A 19,441-nucleotide genomic window follows, 5' to 3' on the forward strand; every position below is an offset into this window, starting at 1 on the left:
TGCTTCGGGGGAATGTCCCTGTACTCACTGTAAGTCGCTCTGGATAAGAGCGTCTGTTAAATGTAAGAAGACAGTGTCTCTGTCTTGTGAAACACTGTGGTGCCACTATCTGAAACACTAGTCTTGTGACACTGTGATACACTCCAAATTGCCCCCCTCGTCCTCTGCTTGAAACGCTCTGTGCTCCACAGGCTTTGGGGGATGCGTGCTTGTCGGCGTTTGTTTTCAGCGACGGAGATAAACTGAGTGTTACTTTTCTGAAGATCCAGTGGGAGGAAGGCCAGAGAGGCAGAGTCGGGTCAGCAGCCTGGGATTCTATTCACCGTTATTATCTACATTTCTGTTCTTATATGACACTAGAACAGGGGTGGACAACCCTGGTCATCGAGAGCCGTTGTTCTGGATGTTTCCCTTCTCCAGCACACCTGATTCAAATGATTGGGCATTACCCGGCTTCCACAGAGCTTGATAACAACCCATTCATTTGAAACAGGTGTGCTGAAGCAGGGAAACATCTAGAACATGCAGGACAGCGGCTCTCGAGGACCAGGGTTGGCCACCCCTTTACTAGAAGAGGAATTTGAGATGAACGCTGAGATGTTTTTCTGTGTTGATACGACACTAGAAAAACTGTCAAAGCACAACAACACAACAACAACAACAAAATATATATAAGAAAAATTTTTCTCACTTTATTTAATTAGCATGAAAGGTGAATATGATGTTTCTGCTCTGTGTTTTAGTTCTGTGGGATACAGTGTGCGCTGGGCCACCAAGACGTACCCCATGTCCAGTCTCAGCCCGCCCTGCCGGCCGGTGAAGTCCAGGGGGGCACTGTTGGCAGCCTTCTCCCCCGACGGTCAGCTGTTATCCATAGTCCTGAACCAGAGAGACCCCAGGGTGAGTGGCTCTGCAGATGATATTTACATTTACATTGTACTTTTTTGTCATTTAGCAGACGCTCTTATCCAGAGCGACTTACAGTAAGTACAGGGACATTCCCCCCGAGGCAAGTAGGGTGAAGTGCCTTGCCCAAGGACACAATGTCATTTGGCACGGCGGGGAATCGATCCGGCAACCCTCTGATTACTAGCCCGACTCCCTCACTGCTCAGCCATCTGACTCCCTATGAATAAATAACGTGTTCACCTAGCAGACACTTTCATTCAAAAGATGTACAGTACAGGGGGGGATTGGAATCTAGAACCTCTTGATCTGTGGTCAAATGCTGTAACCGCCGAGCTGTACCCACCTGTTTGCTTCAGTGCCTCAGCCTTTAGGATCCAGGAAGTTGTAACGCCACAGTCACAGTAGACTGTGACGGTCCATGTTTGTGTCTCTGCAGGCTACACAGGTGCTCTTCGTTAGCACGCAGAACTTTGTGAGCGTGTCCAGAGGACTGGGGGGCTGCGGCAGCAAGAAACTAGCCATCCCCTCGAAATACGTGAGGTACAGAATGAAAGAATGAATCAAGAAATGAAGGAATATCTAGACTACAAGTGAATGAGGGAATTGATTACTATATTAATGAGGGAGTGAATAAATACAATAATTAATGGTATAAATTAAGTAAGGATTCAATGAATAAAATAACAAATTAATAAATTAATGACATCAAAGATTATAATAATTAATTAATTACTTAATAAATAATGTTATATTTTAATACACACATTTAAAAAAGAATGAACAAAATAAAATAACAGAAATTAATGAGGGAATCTATGAATGAATGACGCGTACGATCAAATTAATTGGTTTAATTTCATGGAGGATCACATTTGATACATTTAATGCTTTTTGACATGAGACAAGTATTATCTGGTACCTTGAATGTATCAATACATCAGTGTACTAAAAAGCTGAAGAAAAAAAAGAGTCACAAACACAAACCTGTACAGCTTTAGGAAATAGTTTGATAATCTAGCCAAAACTTTGCTATTGAGCAATTGTGTTCAATTCTTCCCAGACTGGCAAAAATGAATGAACTTGTACAGCGTTTAGTCCCAGGATGTTCAGCGCACCACACAAGCTCTTCAGACTTCTTGGCTCATTTCACTTTCCCCCTCTACGTCCTCCGCAACAGACCTCTTTATAACCCCCATGTCCACAGCCCCCATGTCCTCTGCCTCAGCCTTGGTCTGCCTCGGCTCTGCCTCAGCTTGGCCCTGCTTCGGCTCTGCCTCAGCCTGGCTCTGCCTCAGCTTCTCCTCCTGGTCCAGGCGTTGGTAGTTGAAGTAGTTCATGATGAAAAGGAAAATACCTGGCAGGAGCATCATGAAACCACATGCATAGTACATGTACTTGTAATCCATGAACATGTCCACCAGTGTTCCTGCAGTGCCAAACAGACATTACTTACAGCAGCTCATAGATCATTTTGGTATTAAATGACATGGTTCATGTGTTTTTACGACGTGTTTACAAGGATAAAAAATACAAATAAAATTCACTCACCGGAGATTGGAGGGCCGAGAAGAATAGGGCCACACTCGATGATGGTGACGAGTCCGACCGCGCTGGAGAACCTCCGTGCTCCAACTAGATCGTTCAGCACCTCAAACATCAGGCTGCACACCATGCCAAACGCCACACCAAAGAACACGGCGTACACAACCAGACCGGCGTATCCAGTCGACAGAGGACACAGAAGGTGGCACACGCCGTTGGACGCTACGGCAAAGCTGAACAAATACTGGATCCTGGGCCTAATCCACTTGGTATTGGCTATCAGACCAGTGCCTGGCCTGGCAAACATGTCTGCCAGAGCAAAGATGGAGAGCAGCAAAGCTGCCGGGTACTCGTCAGTCCCTCTGTGTTTGGCATACGGGGCCAGGAAAACCACGGGCGCGAAGAAGCCGAAAAACATAAACACGTTACCCACCAGGTAGATTAGAAAACCTCTGTGTTTGAAGACAGAGAGATCTATAAACGAGCTCATTTCATCAGCACAAGCTCTCTTCTGTGGCTCTATGTGTTCACCACGCAGGCTAGAGGATGGTGGGCTGTCTCCTGAACCCTTCTCTGGTGTCGCTCCCTCAGAGATAGCTGAGGATGTGGTACTTGGTTTCTTCTTTGCCCTGATGGGTCTCATCAGAGCGCCAGCGACACAGCAGTTCAGGAGAAGGGCTCCCAGAATGAGGAAACTTCCCCTCCAGCCAAAATGGTCAGACAGGAACTGGTTGAGTGGAGCTAGAGCGGAGAGGAAAACTGGGCTACCGGCCATGGCTAGCCCATTTGCCATCGGCCTTTTAATCAAGAAGTACTTTCCTATGATGGCAAGGGAGGGCTGGAGGTTGAAAGCAAGGCCAAATCCTGAGAAGAGATAGGATTATGTCATCAACCAATCATCAGAGCTCTCACTGGCTGACTGATTAGATTGTGCTTACCAGGTTTCAGTATGTGAACATCCCCCCCCCAAAAAAAACAGTACATACCTCCGATTACTCCAACACACAAATACAGATGCATTATAGAACGGCTGAAGGAAGCAGTTGTCATAGCAATCCCGACCATAAGGCCACCGACCATGACCACAGGTCTGCTGCCGTAGCGGTTCACCAGTATACTGCTCACAGGACCTGAAGAAGTTATTTGTTTGTTTGTTTTTTATTTGGATCCCCATTAGCTCAAGCATAAGCTGAAGCTATTCTTCCTGGGGTCCTACATTAGTTATTACATTCACATCCACATTACCATAATGAAGCATATTCAACTTCTATAAGAACATGCATCTGTAGGTTTGATAGTCATCCAGCTCATACAGCAGTATCACGTCTGGAACTTACCTCCTGCGTACATAGCAGCCAGCATAATTGAGGACATCCATGCTATCTCACTGTAGGACACAGAAAAGTACTCCCGAATGTCCTTAAAGTAGATGGTGAGGGACTTGGGGAGAGCATAAGAGAATCCAATAGAGATGAAAGCAGCTAAAAGCACAGCCCAGCCCCAGCCTCCATCTGGAGGGGGGGAACCCAGGCTGGTGCCGGTCACAGGGGCCATGGTGCCTCCGAAGGTCTATCTGTGGAACCAGTAGATATGAAAGTCTTTTCGAATCAACCGTAAGGGTATTTTCGGAATGTCAATCCGTCGTATGCACAAGCTGCCATTAGAAAAATAAAATAAAACAATAATTTAAGTAACTTACCTTTTTCAGTGCCTGAAAATGGTACAGGCTACAGTCTGAAACTGATCACTTCTGCATGATTACCCTGCTTTCACAGAGACAGTCTGATGGTTTCCATAGGAACACGTGGGTTCTGACTGACCTCTGGTCATGTTCAGAAGCAATCATGATCACCCTATCACTTTTAGGGTTGGTTGTAAGGCTCAGCTCAAATAGTAGGGGGAAGAGCAACTGCCCCAACCAGTTTTCTCCTAGTCCCTAATGGCTGCTTGTTAAAAATAACATCTGGTACCATGGTTTATCTCGAATTGTGTAGAGAAACTTAAGATAATTAAGAACTGCCTTTAAATATAAGTGGGCCAGCTTGATTTTATCGTTTACAAATGGCTGGATCGGTTAGGTGTTCAATACATTCCATTCACTAAGGTTCACCCTGGAAAGATCTAACATCTCGTGACAGGATTCTACAGCTTTAGCTTTTGTGTTTGCTAGTTTGTTGTTGTTGTTGTCATATATAGCCTAATTCTATATATATTGATAGTCATCTTTTCAGGGGGGCGGGAGGTTGGTTTGGGGTGACGGGCCACCCCTCTGGGCTGTGGACCCTGGACCTTACTAACCCACAAGGGGGGCTGTATGTATGGAGGGTTGAGAGCGGCGCTCTGAGTGTCTTCATCGCCCCCTGCAGGTCGTACTGGGTGGGCAGCGTGAGCTGGTCTGCAGGGGGGCTCCTGTTAGCCTGCGTGCTGAAGAGAGGCTCCCTCCTCATGGTGGCTCGCCTGGGCGGCCTGCTCTCCCTGTCTACCTCCGGGTGCAACGTGGACTTCAGCCCTGCACATTTCCTACCCTTGCACCCACTGGTCACCTACAAGTACGAGAGTAATGTTCATGTTTGCATGGAGTTGTCATCCTCTGTTTATCTCTCTTCCAACATGGTTATTGTGTCCTTTCTACCTAACGTGCACGATTTTCATCTAATCTACGTGTCTTAATGTCTTCGTTCTGGTCACTGATCTCATGCCCCACTCCCCCCCTTACTCCTCTCCTATCTTCCACCCCCTCCACTCCACCATCCTTCTCTTCCCCCCCCCCCCCCAGACCTCCGGTCTCCATGGGGACGAAGGATGCCTCTCTGTCCAGCTCCAGCATGTCGGCCCGGGACGTCCTGAGACAGCGGTTCTCAGTGACGTGGCACCCCCGCCTGCCCTACCTCATTGTGTCAGACGGGTACATGGCCACGGTCCTGAGGACGGCGGAGAAGCCCTCGTCTGCGGCCCTCCTCAGGGCCTGGCTGCAGGACACCAGCCGCAGCCTGGAGAGAGCCAGCACCGCCCTGGAGCACACTCAGGTGAGGGGACGGGGCGGGGGCGCAGGGAGGGAGGAGGTGGAGAGGGTTTGGGATGGGAGGAGGTGGAGAGGGTTTGGGATGGGTGGAGGCAGGGAGGGAGGAGGTGGAGAGGGTTTGGGATGGGAGGAGGTGGAGAGGGTTTGGGATGGGTGGAGGTGGAGAGGGTTTGGGATGGGAGGAGGTGGAGAGGGTTTGGGATGGGTGGAGGCAGGGAGGGAGGAGGTGGAGAGGGTTTGGGATGGGTGGAGGCAGGGAGGGAGGAGGTGGAGAGGGTTTGGGATGGGAGGAGGTGGAGAGGGTTTGGGATGGGTGGAGGCAGGGAGGGAGGAGGTGGAGAGGGTTTGGGATGGGAGGAGGTGGAGAGGGTTTGGGATGGGTGGAGGCAGGGAGGGAGGAGGTGGAGAGGGTTTGGGATGGGAGGATGTGGAGAGGGTTTGGGATGGGTGGAGGCAGGGAGGGAGGAGGTGGAGAGGGTTTGGGATGGGAGGATGTGGAGAGGGTTTGGGATGGGTGGAGGCAGGGAGGGAGGAGGTGGAGAGGGTTTGGGATGGGTGGGATGGAGTCCACCTTAATCCATCTCTCTGTCTTCAGCCTCATGCCAGATCCTGGTTGGAGTCTGTGTCCTGTCTGAAGCTGAGCAGCAGCTTGGAGGAACTGAGACCCAGGACCTTATCAGTGTCTCCTGCCCCAACCCCAGCCCCGGCCCCGGACACATCCACCTCTACCCTGCCTCTCTTCCTGCAGGACCAGGGCACCCTGGGAGACACCAGGGAGATGCTCCAGAGAGTCCAGGTCAGAGCTCCGTGTTCTGGTGCTGTGGTTGGATCTGCAGCCGTTATAGCTGTGGGCCTTTACCAACAGCCTGCCTCTGCTCTGTTTCCCAGGACATGTTTGAGGAGGACTCGGATACCGAGGGCCTTCCTGCTGGCTCCCACGGACAGGATGGAGGTCGTCTGGAGTTTGCCTCCATGTTTGACACCCTCCATGCCCTCCCAGACACCCTGGTGGACCCCCACCCAGACCCAAACCCGGACTCAGAGTCTGCGGACTCTGACAGGAAAGCTCCCCCGGTCATGTCAGAGCTCCGCAGGGCCCAGGACAGCCTGCTGATGGCCTGGGCTCTGGGGCTGTCTCTAGGGGGCGCCCTGGAGGGCAGAGAGCGCCTCCTGAGGTACGCCGTCCACTGCGCCGTCCGCTTTGCTGCGGTCCTCCGTCTGACCACCCACCCCGGCGCGTACGCCAGGAAAAAGAAGAAGAAGAAGAAGAAGAAGAAGGAGTCTCCATCGTTCTCCTCCCTCCTCCTCCGTCTCCTCAGAACTCTCCTCTCCTTCCTCCCCTGGGACGGCCTTGGGGCCGGCGGGCGGAGCTGCCTGGGATTGGTTGTGGAGCTCAACCAACAGCTGGTCAGCCTGTTGCTCTCCCCGCCCCCTGGCCCGCGTCTGATCGGCCGGGCGGATGGCGGGCCCACCTCTCAGAGCCTATCCACAGCCGTACTTATGCTCCAGCTGGTCTCACGCAGTCTGGACCACACCTACAGCCTGCAGCAGGAATCCTCCCACCTCCAGGGGGCGCCGGGCCAGCCTCCCTGGCCCACAGACGCCCACCGTGTGCCTTTGTTGCAGGAGGAAGAACTAGGGATGCCCAAGCATATACAAGAAGCGCTCCCTATACCCCAGAGACCCTCCAGCAGGTAGTAGCATTTCTACTGTGTTAACATTCAAACGGGGGGGGATTTGAACTTGAAAACCCCCTCATCTGCAGGCAAATGCTCTACCACTGGTCTAAGCTACACCTATCCCTGACTGGGGTTATGAGAAGCTCCTTCACTGTTTTCATCTGTTGTTGTCTTGGTGTAGGTTGGTGGAGGTGTGGCGGTCAGTCTACAAGCTGACCCTGCAGTACTGGGAGGAGCTGAGGGGCGAGGGGCAGGAGGAGGAGCTTGATCGGGTGTCTGTCCTCTTGTCCCGCCTCCAGGCCTCTCTCCAGGGGCTGGGGGAGGGGCTGGGGGCCGGCCCCGCCCTCTTGGCCCACACAGGTAACATGCGCCGACCGGCCCTATGGAGCAACATGGAACGTACACGGATTGCTTCTGTGGTTTTTTTCCTGCATGTGGTCGGAATGTGCCTTTTCGTCCTGCGTTCCCAGGTGAACGTCACTTCCTGTTTGGGTCGTACAGAGAGAGCGTGGATGCCTGGAGGGCTGAGCTGGAGGCGGTGAGAGAGAGAGGTGAGGTCTTACTCATCCATGACCTCATGGATTGACCTCATGACCATAAGGGGAGAAAGAGAGAGAGGGGGGGGGAGAGAGAGAGAGGTGAGGTCTTACTCATCCATGACCTTAAAGTAGGAGAGAGAGAGAGAGAGAGAGAGGGAGGGGGGAGAGAGAGAGAGGGCGCGGTGAGGCCTCCTTAATGGTTACAGTGTAGTCGAGAGAATGAGGTGATATCTAACTCAGACAGTACCTTATAGTGTCGTACAAAAAAGGTAGGGGATCCCAAACTGACCTGGTCCTGTCCTGCAGGAGGTGGGCGGGCTGCCTTCGTGGAGACCCGGCTGTGTCTGGCTCTACTGTACGGCCTGCTGTTCCGCTACCGCCTGAGAGAGGCCCAGGCCCTGGGGGACCACATGGCTGCTGTGCTGCAGGCCCAGATGGAAGCTCCCCGGCCGGGCCGGACCCACAGAGAGGCCGCCTGTGCCGTGGTTCAGAGTCTGGGCAGGTTCATGGCCTCCTACTTCACCAACCAGCCCCTCCTGATCCTACCCCCCCACAGCGTGGACCTCCTGCCCCCCCTCCACCTCCCCCACGGTACAAACACCCAGATTCTCTCAAGGTTCAGGACCGATCCAACACTGTTAAAACCACCACGCCTTTCTGATCCTTCATCTACCGCTGTATTTTCTGCATGCGCTATTCCCTGAGTCGTCAAGCGTCACTTAAAGGACTCGAATGTCAGACGGACACAGATGACCATCTGGACTCCCTCTCTCCCCCCTTCCTTCCCTCCTTCCCTCCCTCCCTCCCCCCCTCCCTCCCCAGGCCCTGGTGTGGGCCGCCTGGTGCCCCTGTGCCAGGAACGCGTGGCGGGGGCGGTGCGGGAACAGCAGCTGTCGGAGGTGTGGACGGTGAGCTACGGCCAGGACCTGCTCCTCCAGGGGGGGCTGTTGCCTGAGGTGGTCTGGCTGGCCCACCGGCTGGGGGACTGGAAGGCTGCTGTCTCTGTGGGTCTGGCCTACACCACCTACTGCAAGGAGCACAGCAACTTCACCAGGTGTGTGTGTGTGTGTGTGTGTGGCCTTGTGTGGCCCTTTGGCTGGGCCCCCATAACTTGAACATAAATGGAGATATCGTCATTTTGAACGGGAGTGGATGGAAAACCCCACTAGGATAGAAAAACCAAACTGTGTTTGTGTGTCTTTGCTCTGCCAATCCACTTCCATCACTCTTACCTCGCTACCTTTGCTCATTGTGAACATTTTGTTAGCATTTTCAAACAGTTTCTAATGGTAAGGGATATCTTCTCAGGCTCAGGTGGAGAGAACTACATCTCCCAGCTGCCCTTGAGCCTGAGAGCATATTTCAGGACCAGTTGGAAGCTCTGCTGGACCGGAAGGCTGGGGCAGAGGAGACCCATGGAGACCAGGACACACACAGCAGCTTCACAGGTGTGACAGGAGGAGTGGCTTCTGCTTTCTAACGTGAAACTTTCAGCTGAGAGCTTCATCTCATACTAGTGTCCTTCCTGCCTCTCTCTCTCTCTCTCTCTCTCTCTCTCTCTCTCTCTCTGCCTCTCTCTCTCACTCTCTCTCTCTCTGCCTCTCTCTGCCTCTCTCTCTCTCTCTCTCTCTGCCTCTCTCTCTTTCTCTCTCTCCCTATCTCCCTCCCTCTCTCTCTCTCTCCCTCTGCCAGACTCTCTGGAAGGGGAGGACGTGGAGCAGTTGCAGGCGTCTGTGCAGGAGATCCTGAAGGCGTCCGTCATGGCGGGGGTAGACGTTCTGTCCCGGCCCCTGGTTGCCCTCCTGGAGACAGCCAGAGACCTGGCCTCCTGCCTGCCTGCCCTGGTGCCCTCAGGGCTGTACCTGCCCGCACCTCCCCTCTACTGCCCCCAGCCCACTGCCAACACCCAGGTACCTCTACCTGCCCACCCCTCCCCTCTACTGCCCCCAGCCCACTGCCAACACCCAGGTACCTCTACCTGCCCACCCCTCCCCTCTACTGCCCCCAGCCCACTGCCAACACACAGGTGCAGGGGGACAGCCAAGTCAGACAGACTACTGCACGCTTTTCTATTCAAAATATGTTTGTATATATATATTTAAATGTGTGTATTTGCGTGTGTATATTATGTGTGTGTGTTCACGGTGGCCCCCCTTCCCTCCCTCCCTCCCAGGACCCGTGGGGGACGCAGGGGGAGCGGGCGGAGGAGTGTTCCCGTCACGGCGTGTCCGGGGCTCTCCAGCAGGCCCTGCTGCTCCTGAGGGGGGCACGCTGCACCCGTCCTGCTGCCCAGTGGTACATCAGCCACCTGCGGCGCTCACGCCACCTCCTGCACAAGGTACGCACACACACACACACACAAGGTACACACACACACACACAAGGTACGCACACACACACACAAGGTACGCACACACACACACACACACAAGGTAAGCACACACACACACACAAGGTACGCACACATACACACACACAAGGTACACACACACACACACACACAAGGTACGCACACACACACACACAAGGTACGCACACACACACACAAGGTACGCACACACACACACACACACACACAAGGTACACACACACACACAAGGTACACACACACACGCAAGGTACGCACACACACAGACAAGGTACGCACACACACACACACACACACAAGGTAAGCACACACACACACACACACACAAGGTACGCACACATACACACACACAAGGTACGCACACACACACACACAAGGTACACACACACACACAAACAAGGTACGCACACACACACACACACACACACACACACACACACACACACACACAAGGTACACACACGCTCCACTGAGACCAGGCTGCTGTACAGAAAGCATATCTCAGTGAGACAGGCTGGCTCGAGGGCTGATTCCTCTGGTCTGTCCTCAGGTCCGGCTGAAATACTCCCAGCATCGTCCTGGTCGTCCTGGGGCTGCTCAGCCCAATGCCCAGGCAGAGTGCTTCCCCGAGGGCCTGCTAAAGCTGCTGACCCGGGGGGGATTCTTCAAGCAGGGTCCTGGAGGAGACCGAGTCCTGGATCCTGTCACCATACAGATTATCAGTAAGAGATCCCTCTGCAAGGGCTACCAGTCAACCATCTAGTTAATATTCTCTTTTAAAGGTCATATTCATCGAAATGAATTCATTTAGCAGACTTCCAAAATCCAAAGCAGCATACTGTCGCTATAGAATGTAAAGTCTTATATGGACGTGTTTTTGAGTGTTGTTGTCGGGTCTGTGGCAGTATGTTTCAGAGAGCTGTGCGGTCTGTGCTGGATGCTGCATGTCAGAGACCAGCTCTCGCTCACATGCAGGAAGTACCAAGCCGCTAGGAACTGTGGGAAAGACCCCAAAGTCCCTCAGGCACCTGCTGACTCTGGGGTGACAGCTTCCTGTGTGGAGGCTGACTCTGGGGTGACAGCTTCCTGTGTGGAGGCCCTGCGCTGGGCCCGCCGTTTCCTGCCCTTCTCCCGCTTCCTGAACGCTGAGGAGATCCTCCAGGACACCCTCCTCAGCCTGGTGTCTGAGCTGCCCCCATCTGCCCTGGTACACCTCACCTCCTTCCCTCCCTCACCCTCCTCTCCTCCCTCACCCTCCTCAGCCTGGTGTCTGAGCTGCCCCCATCTTCCCTGGTACACCTCACCTCCCTCCCTCACCCTCCTCTTCTTCCCTAAATGATCGTTCTAACCGTGTGGTTACTGTGTGGTTACTGTGTGGTTACTGTGTGGTTACTGTGTGGTCACTGTGTGGTTACTGTGTGGTTACTGTGTGGTTACTGTGTGGTCACTGTGTGGTTACTGTGTGGTTACTGTGTGGTTACCGTGTGGTTACCGTGTGGTTACTGTGTGGTTACTGTGTGGTCACTGTGTGGTTACCGTGTGGTTACCGTGTGGTACCCCTCACCCCACCCTCTTCTCCCCAGGTGGCGGACACCTTGGCGGGGGCCTTCCCAGACGAGGAGGAGTCAGTCAGGGTTCCACTGAGGGAGAAGTACAGCTGTCTGCTGCAGAGGCTGAGGCACTGCACCGTCCCAGGTAACACCGTCACAGTAACACCGTCACAGTAACACTGTAACACCGTCACAGTAACACTGTCCCAGTAACACTGTCCCAGTAACACTGTAACACCGTCACAGTAACACTGTAACACCGTCCCAGTAACACTGTCACAGTAACGCTGTAACACCGTCACAGTAACACTGTCCCAGTAACACTGTCATAGTAACACTGTAACACCGTCACAGTGACACTGTCCCAGTAACACTGTCCCAGTAACACTGTAACACCGTCACAGTAACACTGTCATAGTAACACTGTCATAGTAACACTGTCACACAGTGATGCAAACATCTAATCATCAAAGTCATTCCCGTCCTCTGCCTTCTAGCCTCGCAGCTGAGCGGTGAGGAAGAGGAGGAGGAGGAGGAGGAGGGGGGGGAGATGATGACCATCCTGATCCGGGACAAGCTCCGACAGAGGAGGAAGCACCAGCGGCGTCTGGCCCGTCACCTGGCGCCCCCGGAGCTCCACCTGTGGGAGAAGGAGGAGGCGGAGGAGGAGCGGGGCCGCTCGGCCGCCCTGCTGGAGAGGTTCTCCCTGGGGGCTAGTCTCAGCACCAGCACCCTGACCGACTGTGGGCGCCCCCTGGTGTACAGCGATGGAGACACGGGGGAGAACACCTCCGAGGCCCTCTCTCCAGATCTGCAGAGGGCGGCTCGCAGGTACAGCACGGACCACTTCCAGTTTGGGATAGATTGGCCTTTTTTTGAACAGTAGTATGTGTTGATCTTTTGAACCTTGTTGTCTGCAGTCAGAAAGTGAAGGTCCAGGCCCAAGCAGAGGTGCCTCGACGACGCGTTAGGAAGGCTGAGATCATCCAGGAGGAGACCCAGAGTGGAGCTGTCCCAGGGCAGGACCCAGGAGCCCATGCCCAGTCCCGGGCCCCCTCGCTGGGCCTGCCCGTGGTCGGCACCTGGGAGTTTGAGCTGGAGGACGAGGAGTACCTGCGTTTCCTGGAGCTGTTCCTCTGCTACGTGCTGGAGAAGGACAGCCCCGGGGGTGGGGCGTCGGACAGGGACCCCCCCTTGCTCTGGGGCTTCTGCTCGGAGCTGAGGAAGACGGAGCTCCACTCGCTCACCTTCGACGTGCTGACCACGCTCCACCGCCACCGGCGCCAGCGAGACGGGCGCCGCGCCCCCGGGAGGGGCGAGGGAGCCGCCGGCCCCGTGTTCCGAGCGGGTCACTGCTACGCGGCCGCTCCCGACCCCTCCCAGCCTCCTCCCTCGTCTCTCCGCACCGACCCCCACGTCTCCAGATCCAGCCTCTCCGCCCTGCCTCTCCCCGGGCTGAGGCCGGGCAAGCAGCTGGGTCTGTTTGGCCTCAGACAGCAGGGCGGCCCAGCCCCGGAGCCCCAGGGAGGCCGCTCGGGCTCTGAGCCGTGCCCCAGTCCGAGCTCTCTTCCCTGGGAGCAGCCGTCCGAGAGCTGGGCGTCTGGACCCCTGGTCCCCATGGAGGCTGTGGAGCTCCAGCAGGAGATGGACCCTAAACTGGAGGCCCGGTTCCCCAGGCTGGGGAGGCTGCTGGAGTGGATGGTGCGCTGGGCCGACAAGAGGGTCCTGCTCCGCCAGCCCGACCGGAAGAGGGAGACGGGGGTGGTAGGGGGCGGAGGGGTGGTGATCCGGGTCAAAGCCTTGGCCCCCGCCGTCCTCACCGCCCTCAGCATGCTCCAGCTCAGATACGCCGTCGCCCTGCTGGCCGCGGACCACCACTACGCCCCTGCCCAGAGCCAGGAGAGGCTGTGGACTGTTGCCCCTGTTCTGGAGCCTGAGGTGGGGGTGACGGTGGAGAGGGAGAGGGAGAGCAGTGTGGATACTGGCTACCCTGCCTCAGCTGGGACCCCCCTCACCCTGCCTGACCAGGAGCCGCGACATGAAGACCTCTCCTAGTAAGAAAGTTCTGTCTGTATCGTGTTCATTTACGGGATGTCTATAGCGAGGTGGTACAGCATTTGACCATTGATCTGAATTATTCTAATTAATGTAATCTAATGAATCCATCGAACCCTGTGGATCCACAAGGAATCAAATGGATCTTATTGATCAGATGGATCTGATCTGTGTTCTGTAGTGGGTCCCATACTGAGGGGGAGGAGCCAGCACCGTACCGGGAAACCTCACCACGCTATGACCAGGAGGCAATGACCTTTGACCTCGAGGAGAGAGGAGCGACCTTGCGACAGCCCTCACCAGATGACCTTACCCCTGAACGTGAAGGTAAACTCACCTGAGACTATCCACCTGTTACCTGACACCCATTCCTTAGTCTTATAGGGGGTTGATTATCCCAAGCAGAAAAAGAGTATTATATCTCATTACAGTGTATTAAATAATTTTGTCATCATTCATCTTTTTCTACACAATTGGAAGTGTACTGATTTTGTATACTCACATACTTATACAATACTTTCATACATGCAAGTATGTTTGTACTTATCTTTCGTAAGTAGTAGAAGTAAGATATCTTTCCGCTTGCATGTTCTGTAGATGGCAGTCCTGGGGAGGATGACTTCAGAGCGTCGCCCTCCGTCTCCCCTCCCAGTGCCCAGCCCAACAGCCCCCCCTCCTCCCTGCTCAGCACCCAGGACAGGGTAGGTCCGCCCGCCTCAGTCACACCCCCCTCCTCCCTCCTCCCTGCTCAGCACCCAGGACAGGGTAGGCCCGCCCCCCTCAGTCACACCCCCCTCCCCCCTCCTCCCTGCTCAGCACCCAGGACAGGGTAGGCCCGCCCCCCTCAGTCACACCCCCCTCCCCCCTCCTCCCTGCTCAGCATCCAGGACAGGGTAGGTCCGCCCCCCTCAGTCACACCCCCCTCCTCCCTCCTCCCTGCTCAGCACCCAGGACAGGGTAGGTCCGCCCGCCTCAGTCACACCCCCCTCCCCCCTCCTCCCTGCTCAGCATCCAGGACAGGGTAGGTCCGCCCGCCTCAGTCACACCCCCCTCCTCCCTCCTCCCTGCTCAGCATCCAGGACAGGGTAGGTCCGCCCGCCTCAGTCACACCCCCCTCCTCCCTCCTCCCTGCTCAGCACCCAGGACAGGGTAGGCCCGCCCGCCTCAGTCACACCCCTCTCAGGGTTTTCACCCCGTCTTCACCCTCGACCTGCAAGCCTGTGTGTCCTCATAGTTCTACTTGTTCATATATTGGCTCTTGTGGGTCCATGTCCTGGGTTCATGTCTTGGCTACTTTCTGTCTGTTCTGGTGGTTTTGCTGGTTCATGTCTTGACCCTTGACCTGTGACCCTATCGTGTTTCCTTCCAGGTTATGACGCTTGCAGACCTGCAGAGCGCCCGTAGAGGAGAAGCCAGCTCCAGCTCCCAGTGAGTTCTGCTCTCTCTGTCGAACATAGATGGAGAACAGGCCTCTCTCTTCTCCTTTCACTGTGTGAAAAAATAGTTTGATACTGTAAGGTTTAAAAAATATATTCCCCAAAAAGTTTTGAAAGAAAAGTTTCAAAAGGTTAACAAAATATTTTCCTAAATATGTTTTGAAAGGTTAAAAAAATATTTTCGAAACAAAGTTTTCCAAGATTGAAAAAATGTTTTCCAAAAAATGTTTTGAAAGAAAAGTTTCAAAAGGTTAATTTCCCCAAAATGTTTGGAAAGGTCGAAAAACAAAAAACAAACAAAAAAAGGTGAACAAAAGTTTCCCCCCAAAAGTTTTCCAAGGTTGATAAAACAAAACCAGGGTGTTGTTTCCCCCCAGGAGACCCAGTTTACGCAGGTAGGCTTCAAACTCTCCAACTGGCATGTCGCTACCATGGCGACGGTAAATAGAAACCGCAACAGTAGAAGCCGAGAAGCCGGCCTCGAAGGGAAGAGAGCGTTCACTCTGTTCTCAGGTTGCTGCGTGTAAAGTTCCTATTTGATTTAAACCAAAGTACCGTGTTGACCTCTGACCTCAGACCCCTCGCCTGTTGCAGAGATGAGGAGGAGGACAATCAGTCGATCCTCGATAATCTGGGGAGAGCTCCTTCTGATACTGATGGAGAGACGTCAGCCAAGAGGTAGGTTTCAGTCTTTAAGCTGTCCTGAATTCAGAACTTTCTGTTCCTTATTCAACAGGAAACCAGATCAAAGCATAGCACATCTTTGGATAAAAGTGTCCAGCTAAGTTACGAAGTATACAGTATCATAGTGTCTGCTCTACTGTAACCCCGGTAACTGGGTAACAACTGTACACTCTGCTCAACTGTAACCGTGGTAACTGGGTAACAACTGTACACTCTGCTCAACTGTAACCCCGGTAACTGGGTAACAACTGTACACTCTGCTCAACTGTAACTGGGTAACAACTGTACACTCTGCTCAACTGTAACCCCGGTAAATGGGTAACAACTGTACACTCTGCTCAACTGTAACTGGGTAACAACTGTACACTCTGCTCAACTGTAACCGCGGTAACTGGGTAACAACTGTACACTCTGCTCAACTGTAACCGCGGTAACTGGGTAACAACTGTACACTCTGCTCAACTGTAACAGTGAAGCTCCAGCACCAGGCTCCCCGCCCCAGCCCAACCAACACCCCCTCCCCATGACGGGGCCTCCGGCTGGGGCTCACACAGCCTGCTCTGCCCCTGGAGCTCCAGGCTTCCAGGGCACCTCTTCTGCCCTGCCTGCCCCCAGCCAGACTCCCCTCACCCAGGCAGACCCTGTCAGACAGCTGCTACAGGATGAGCTCTTTAAGCTGGTGCAGGTAACTGAGACACGGAGGATGGAGGGACACTGCTACTAGAATGATAAGAAGAGGGAATTAAACGTGCAGATCACGTCCCAGAAGAAGAACACTTTTGGGGATCATTCAGTGATGTTCAGTGGTGTTTTTTTGTGTGTGTTTGTGTTTTCAGTTGCAGCAGGTCAACTTCATGAGTCTGATGCAGGTGGTGGGGGCCTCCTTCAACAACCTCCCTCACCTCCAGCAGATCAGCCTCCAGGCCCAGCCCAGCCCCCACCCCCCCCAGCCCAGCCTCCACCCCCCCCAGCCCAGCACACTCCCCCCTCAACCACATCTCCTCCCCCCCCACGCCAACATCCCTCCTCCACCTCAACCACAAACTTCCGTTCCACTGACTTTATCTTATCAAACCTCCACACCCAACCCCCAAGACCACCCAGGCCCCCAGGGCTCCAGGCAGCCTCCTCCAGCCCCCTCCAGCCCCTCACATAGGGGGGAAACCCCCTCTGATCACCCCCCTGTCCGCAGGCACCTCCAGCCCTCCATGGATCCCTCTGTACCAATCTCCCACCTGTTGTCTGTCCAGCCTGGTCCAGCAGGAGGCTTCCAGGGGGAGGGAGCAGGGTGGATCCCCTCCTCCCAGGGGCTACTGACCACCGTGGACCCCCTGCCTAGGCCCGCCTCCAGCGCTTCCCTCTTCCCCCTCCACGGGGGTCGCAAACAGGCAGGGTACAACCCCGCCCCCGCCTCCATTGTGTCAGGACTGAAGCTGCTTCAGCTCCACCCCTCCCTGCTGTCCCTGCCGCCGCCCCCCCCTGCAGCCCCCGTACGGGAGGCCTGGGGGCCGCACCCTGGGGGGAGAGGCCAGACGGGGCCCTCCCACCTCAACCTCAGCCTGTACGACCCCGTGACCCTGAGAAGGGCTCAGGAGGAGGAGGAGGAGAGGAGGAGGAGGGGGAGAGGCGGAGGGGAGGAGAGAGATGCCACAGCTCCACCTAAACACCTGAATCTGGACCAGTACTCCCACCAGACCCTCGTCCACACTCCACCCAGAGGCACCCAGCCCCCAGAGCACTCCAGGGGGGCCAAGCCCGCCCACCGACTCCCGACACTCCCGCCCCACAGACCCCACTCGATCCACGGCCTCCCCCTGCTACACTGCCCCAACCCTGGCACACGCACCTCCATCAGCCTCCCTCACTTACCCCTCCCACCCCGCTCCACATCCCTGGACCCCCCACCCCCCTCGGGCCCTCCCACCAGGCTCCAGCTGCTCCACAGAGACCCAGACCCCCCCAGCATGGTGGGTACCACCCTGCATGGTACTGAATACTACTGTGTTACTAATGCATACTAATGTGCAGAACTCCATACTGCTGAATACTGAATGTTGTGCATTTCCTTGTGTGTGTGTATCAGATGGCTCGGCCAGGCGGGGGTCGCCAGGCCAGCGTGGCTCGCCTCATCCCCCTGGAGGAGCTGACGAGCTGGGCCCTGGGCAGGGAGGGGCCTGGGGGGTCCAGGCTGCAGCTGCTCAGGGTTGACCCCCAGACTCAGGGCCCCGCCCCGGCTAGCATGCCCTCCTCCACCTCCGGCAAGAGGTACGAAGATGCAGCTCTCTGGTTTATCCGTGGTTGTGTGTGTGTGTGTGTCCCACCCACACACCTCTATCTGGCTGGCAACTTCATGGTTGGGTCGCCCCTCACCCACCCCCCCACCCACACACACACACACACCCACACACACACACACACAGATGTAACACCTGTCACGTGTGTGCTGCTCCCCAGGCAGGTGAGGAAAGAGCAGAGAAGGAGGGAGGGCCAGGGGTCAAAGGTCAGCTTCAGACCCGGAAACTCCATCATCCCACCTCCACAGGTCAAATCACTTTCCATTGTGATTAATCATTCATTATTGAAAAAGAACTCACTCGTTATTTGCTTTTGAATGATTGCCTTATGTTTGTTTTTGTTTGGCTTTGTCCTCCAGCCCACAGAGGCATCCCCTGCTGAGTCTGCTGGTGGGGAGGGCTTGGTCTTCCCATTAGGTGAGGGTCTGGCTGGCTGTCTGTCTTTCCATTTACATTGACTGTTTATTCATTTAGCAGATGCTTTAATGTGTGTGATGTGAAAGTAGTGCACAAGGAAAGTACAGCAGAAAATAGAGGATCAAGTACATCGTTTTCACTGCGTTTGGTGGTCATGGATCCATCCATCCATCCTGTCTTCGATATTTCCCCGAGGAGTCCCAGGCAACATACCTCTCCTCCATGACCTTTCACCTCTCCCCCTCAGGGACGTTTGACTCTGAGCTGAGCGGTCAGGGCCTGGTGGCCAGGGCCTTGTCCACTACAGCAGAGCTCCATGCCTTCGCCTCCACCCACAAGAGGCCTCCGGACAGCCAGGACGCCTGCACCAACACAGAGCCAGGTTCGACCAGCTCCCCCAGACACACACACACACCACACACACCACACACACACCACACACACACACACCACACACACACACCACACACACACCACACACACACCACACACACCACACACACACCACACACACACCACACACACACCACACACACCACACACACACCACACACACACACACCACACACACCACACACACACCACACACACCACACACACACCACACACACACACACCACACACACCACACACACACCACACACACACCACACACACACCACACACACCCCACACACACACCACACACACACCACACACACACACACACACACACACACACACACACACACACACACACACACACACCACACACACCACACACACACACACACACACACACACCACACACCACACACACACACACACACCACACACACACACCACACACCACACACACACCACACACACACACACACCACACACACCACACACACCACACACACACCACACACACACCACACACACACCACACACACCACACACACACCACACACACACCACACAC

At 54.8% G+C, this 19,441-nt stretch overlaps 2 protein-coding genes across 2 annotated transcripts in view; one reads left to right on the plus strand and one right to left on the minus strand.

The window, feature by feature from the left end:
- Positions 1 to 19,441, plus strand: part of cplane1 (ciliogenesis and planar polarity effector 1) — a 30,261-nt gene that overhangs the window by 1,766 nt on the left and 9,054 nt on the right. The window contains exons 6-35 of the mRNA XM_047045360.1: positions 192 to 298; positions 744 to 900; positions 1,346 to 1,449; positions 4,818 to 5,000; positions 5,228 to 5,477; positions 6,069 to 6,269; positions 6,362 to 7,167; positions 7,334 to 7,512; positions 7,623 to 7,703; positions 7,998 to 8,282; positions 8,514 to 8,745; positions 9,000 to 9,139; positions 9,384 to 9,601; positions 9,865 to 10,029; positions 10,610 to 10,781; positions 10,965 to 11,266; positions 11,643 to 11,754; positions 12,107 to 12,440; positions 12,530 to 13,663; positions 13,846 to 13,991; positions 14,262 to 14,365; positions 15,034 to 15,092; positions 15,677 to 15,778; positions 16,256 to 16,469; positions 16,621 to 16,725; positions 16,756 to 17,751; positions 17,868 to 18,049; positions 18,239 to 18,326; positions 18,438 to 18,495; positions 18,743 to 18,877. Of these exons, the coding sequence (XP_046901316.1) occupies positions 192 to 298; positions 744 to 900; positions 1,346 to 1,449; positions 4,818 to 5,000; positions 5,228 to 5,477; positions 6,069 to 6,269; positions 6,362 to 7,167; positions 7,334 to 7,512; positions 7,623 to 7,703; positions 7,998 to 8,282; positions 8,514 to 8,745; positions 9,000 to 9,139; positions 9,384 to 9,601; positions 9,865 to 10,029; positions 10,610 to 10,781; positions 10,965 to 11,266; positions 11,643 to 11,754; positions 12,107 to 12,440; positions 12,530 to 13,663; positions 13,846 to 13,991; positions 14,262 to 14,365; positions 15,034 to 15,092; positions 15,677 to 15,778; positions 16,256 to 16,469; positions 16,621 to 16,725; positions 16,756 to 17,751; positions 17,868 to 18,049; positions 18,239 to 18,326; positions 18,438 to 18,495; positions 18,743 to 18,877 (7,351 nt within the window). The remainder of the gene's footprint in view (positions 1 to 191; positions 299 to 743; positions 901 to 1,345; positions 1,450 to 4,817; positions 5,001 to 5,227; positions 5,478 to 6,068; positions 6,270 to 6,361; positions 7,168 to 7,333; positions 7,513 to 7,622; positions 7,704 to 7,997; positions 8,283 to 8,513; positions 8,746 to 8,999; positions 9,140 to 9,383; positions 9,602 to 9,864; positions 10,030 to 10,609; positions 10,782 to 10,964; positions 11,267 to 11,642; positions 11,755 to 12,106; positions 12,441 to 12,529; positions 13,664 to 13,845; positions 13,992 to 14,261; positions 14,366 to 15,033; positions 15,093 to 15,676; positions 15,779 to 16,255; positions 16,470 to 16,620; positions 16,726 to 16,755; positions 17,752 to 17,867; positions 18,050 to 18,238; positions 18,327 to 18,437; positions 18,496 to 18,742; positions 18,878 to 19,441) is intronic.
- On the minus strand, positions 2,037 to 4,005 carry LOC124483959 (monocarboxylate transporter 2-like). Its single transcript, XM_047044568.1, has 4 exons — positions 3,789 to 4,005; positions 3,438 to 3,581; positions 2,458 to 3,315; positions 2,037 to 2,335 (listed from the first exon to the last, which is right to left on the minus strand). The coding sequence occupies exons 1-4, from the start codon at positions 4,003 to 4,005 to the stop codon at positions 2,037 to 2,039; spliced, it is 1,518 nt and encodes a 505-aa protein (XP_046900524.1).

This window comes from Hypomesus transpacificus, chromosome 22 (assembly GCF_021917145.1).
Source record: "Hypomesus transpacificus isolate Combined female chromosome 22, fHypTra1, whole genome shotgun sequence".
Classification (NCBI taxonomy): Eukaryota; Metazoa; Chordata; class Actinopteri; order Osmeriformes; family Osmeridae; genus Hypomesus; species Hypomesus transpacificus.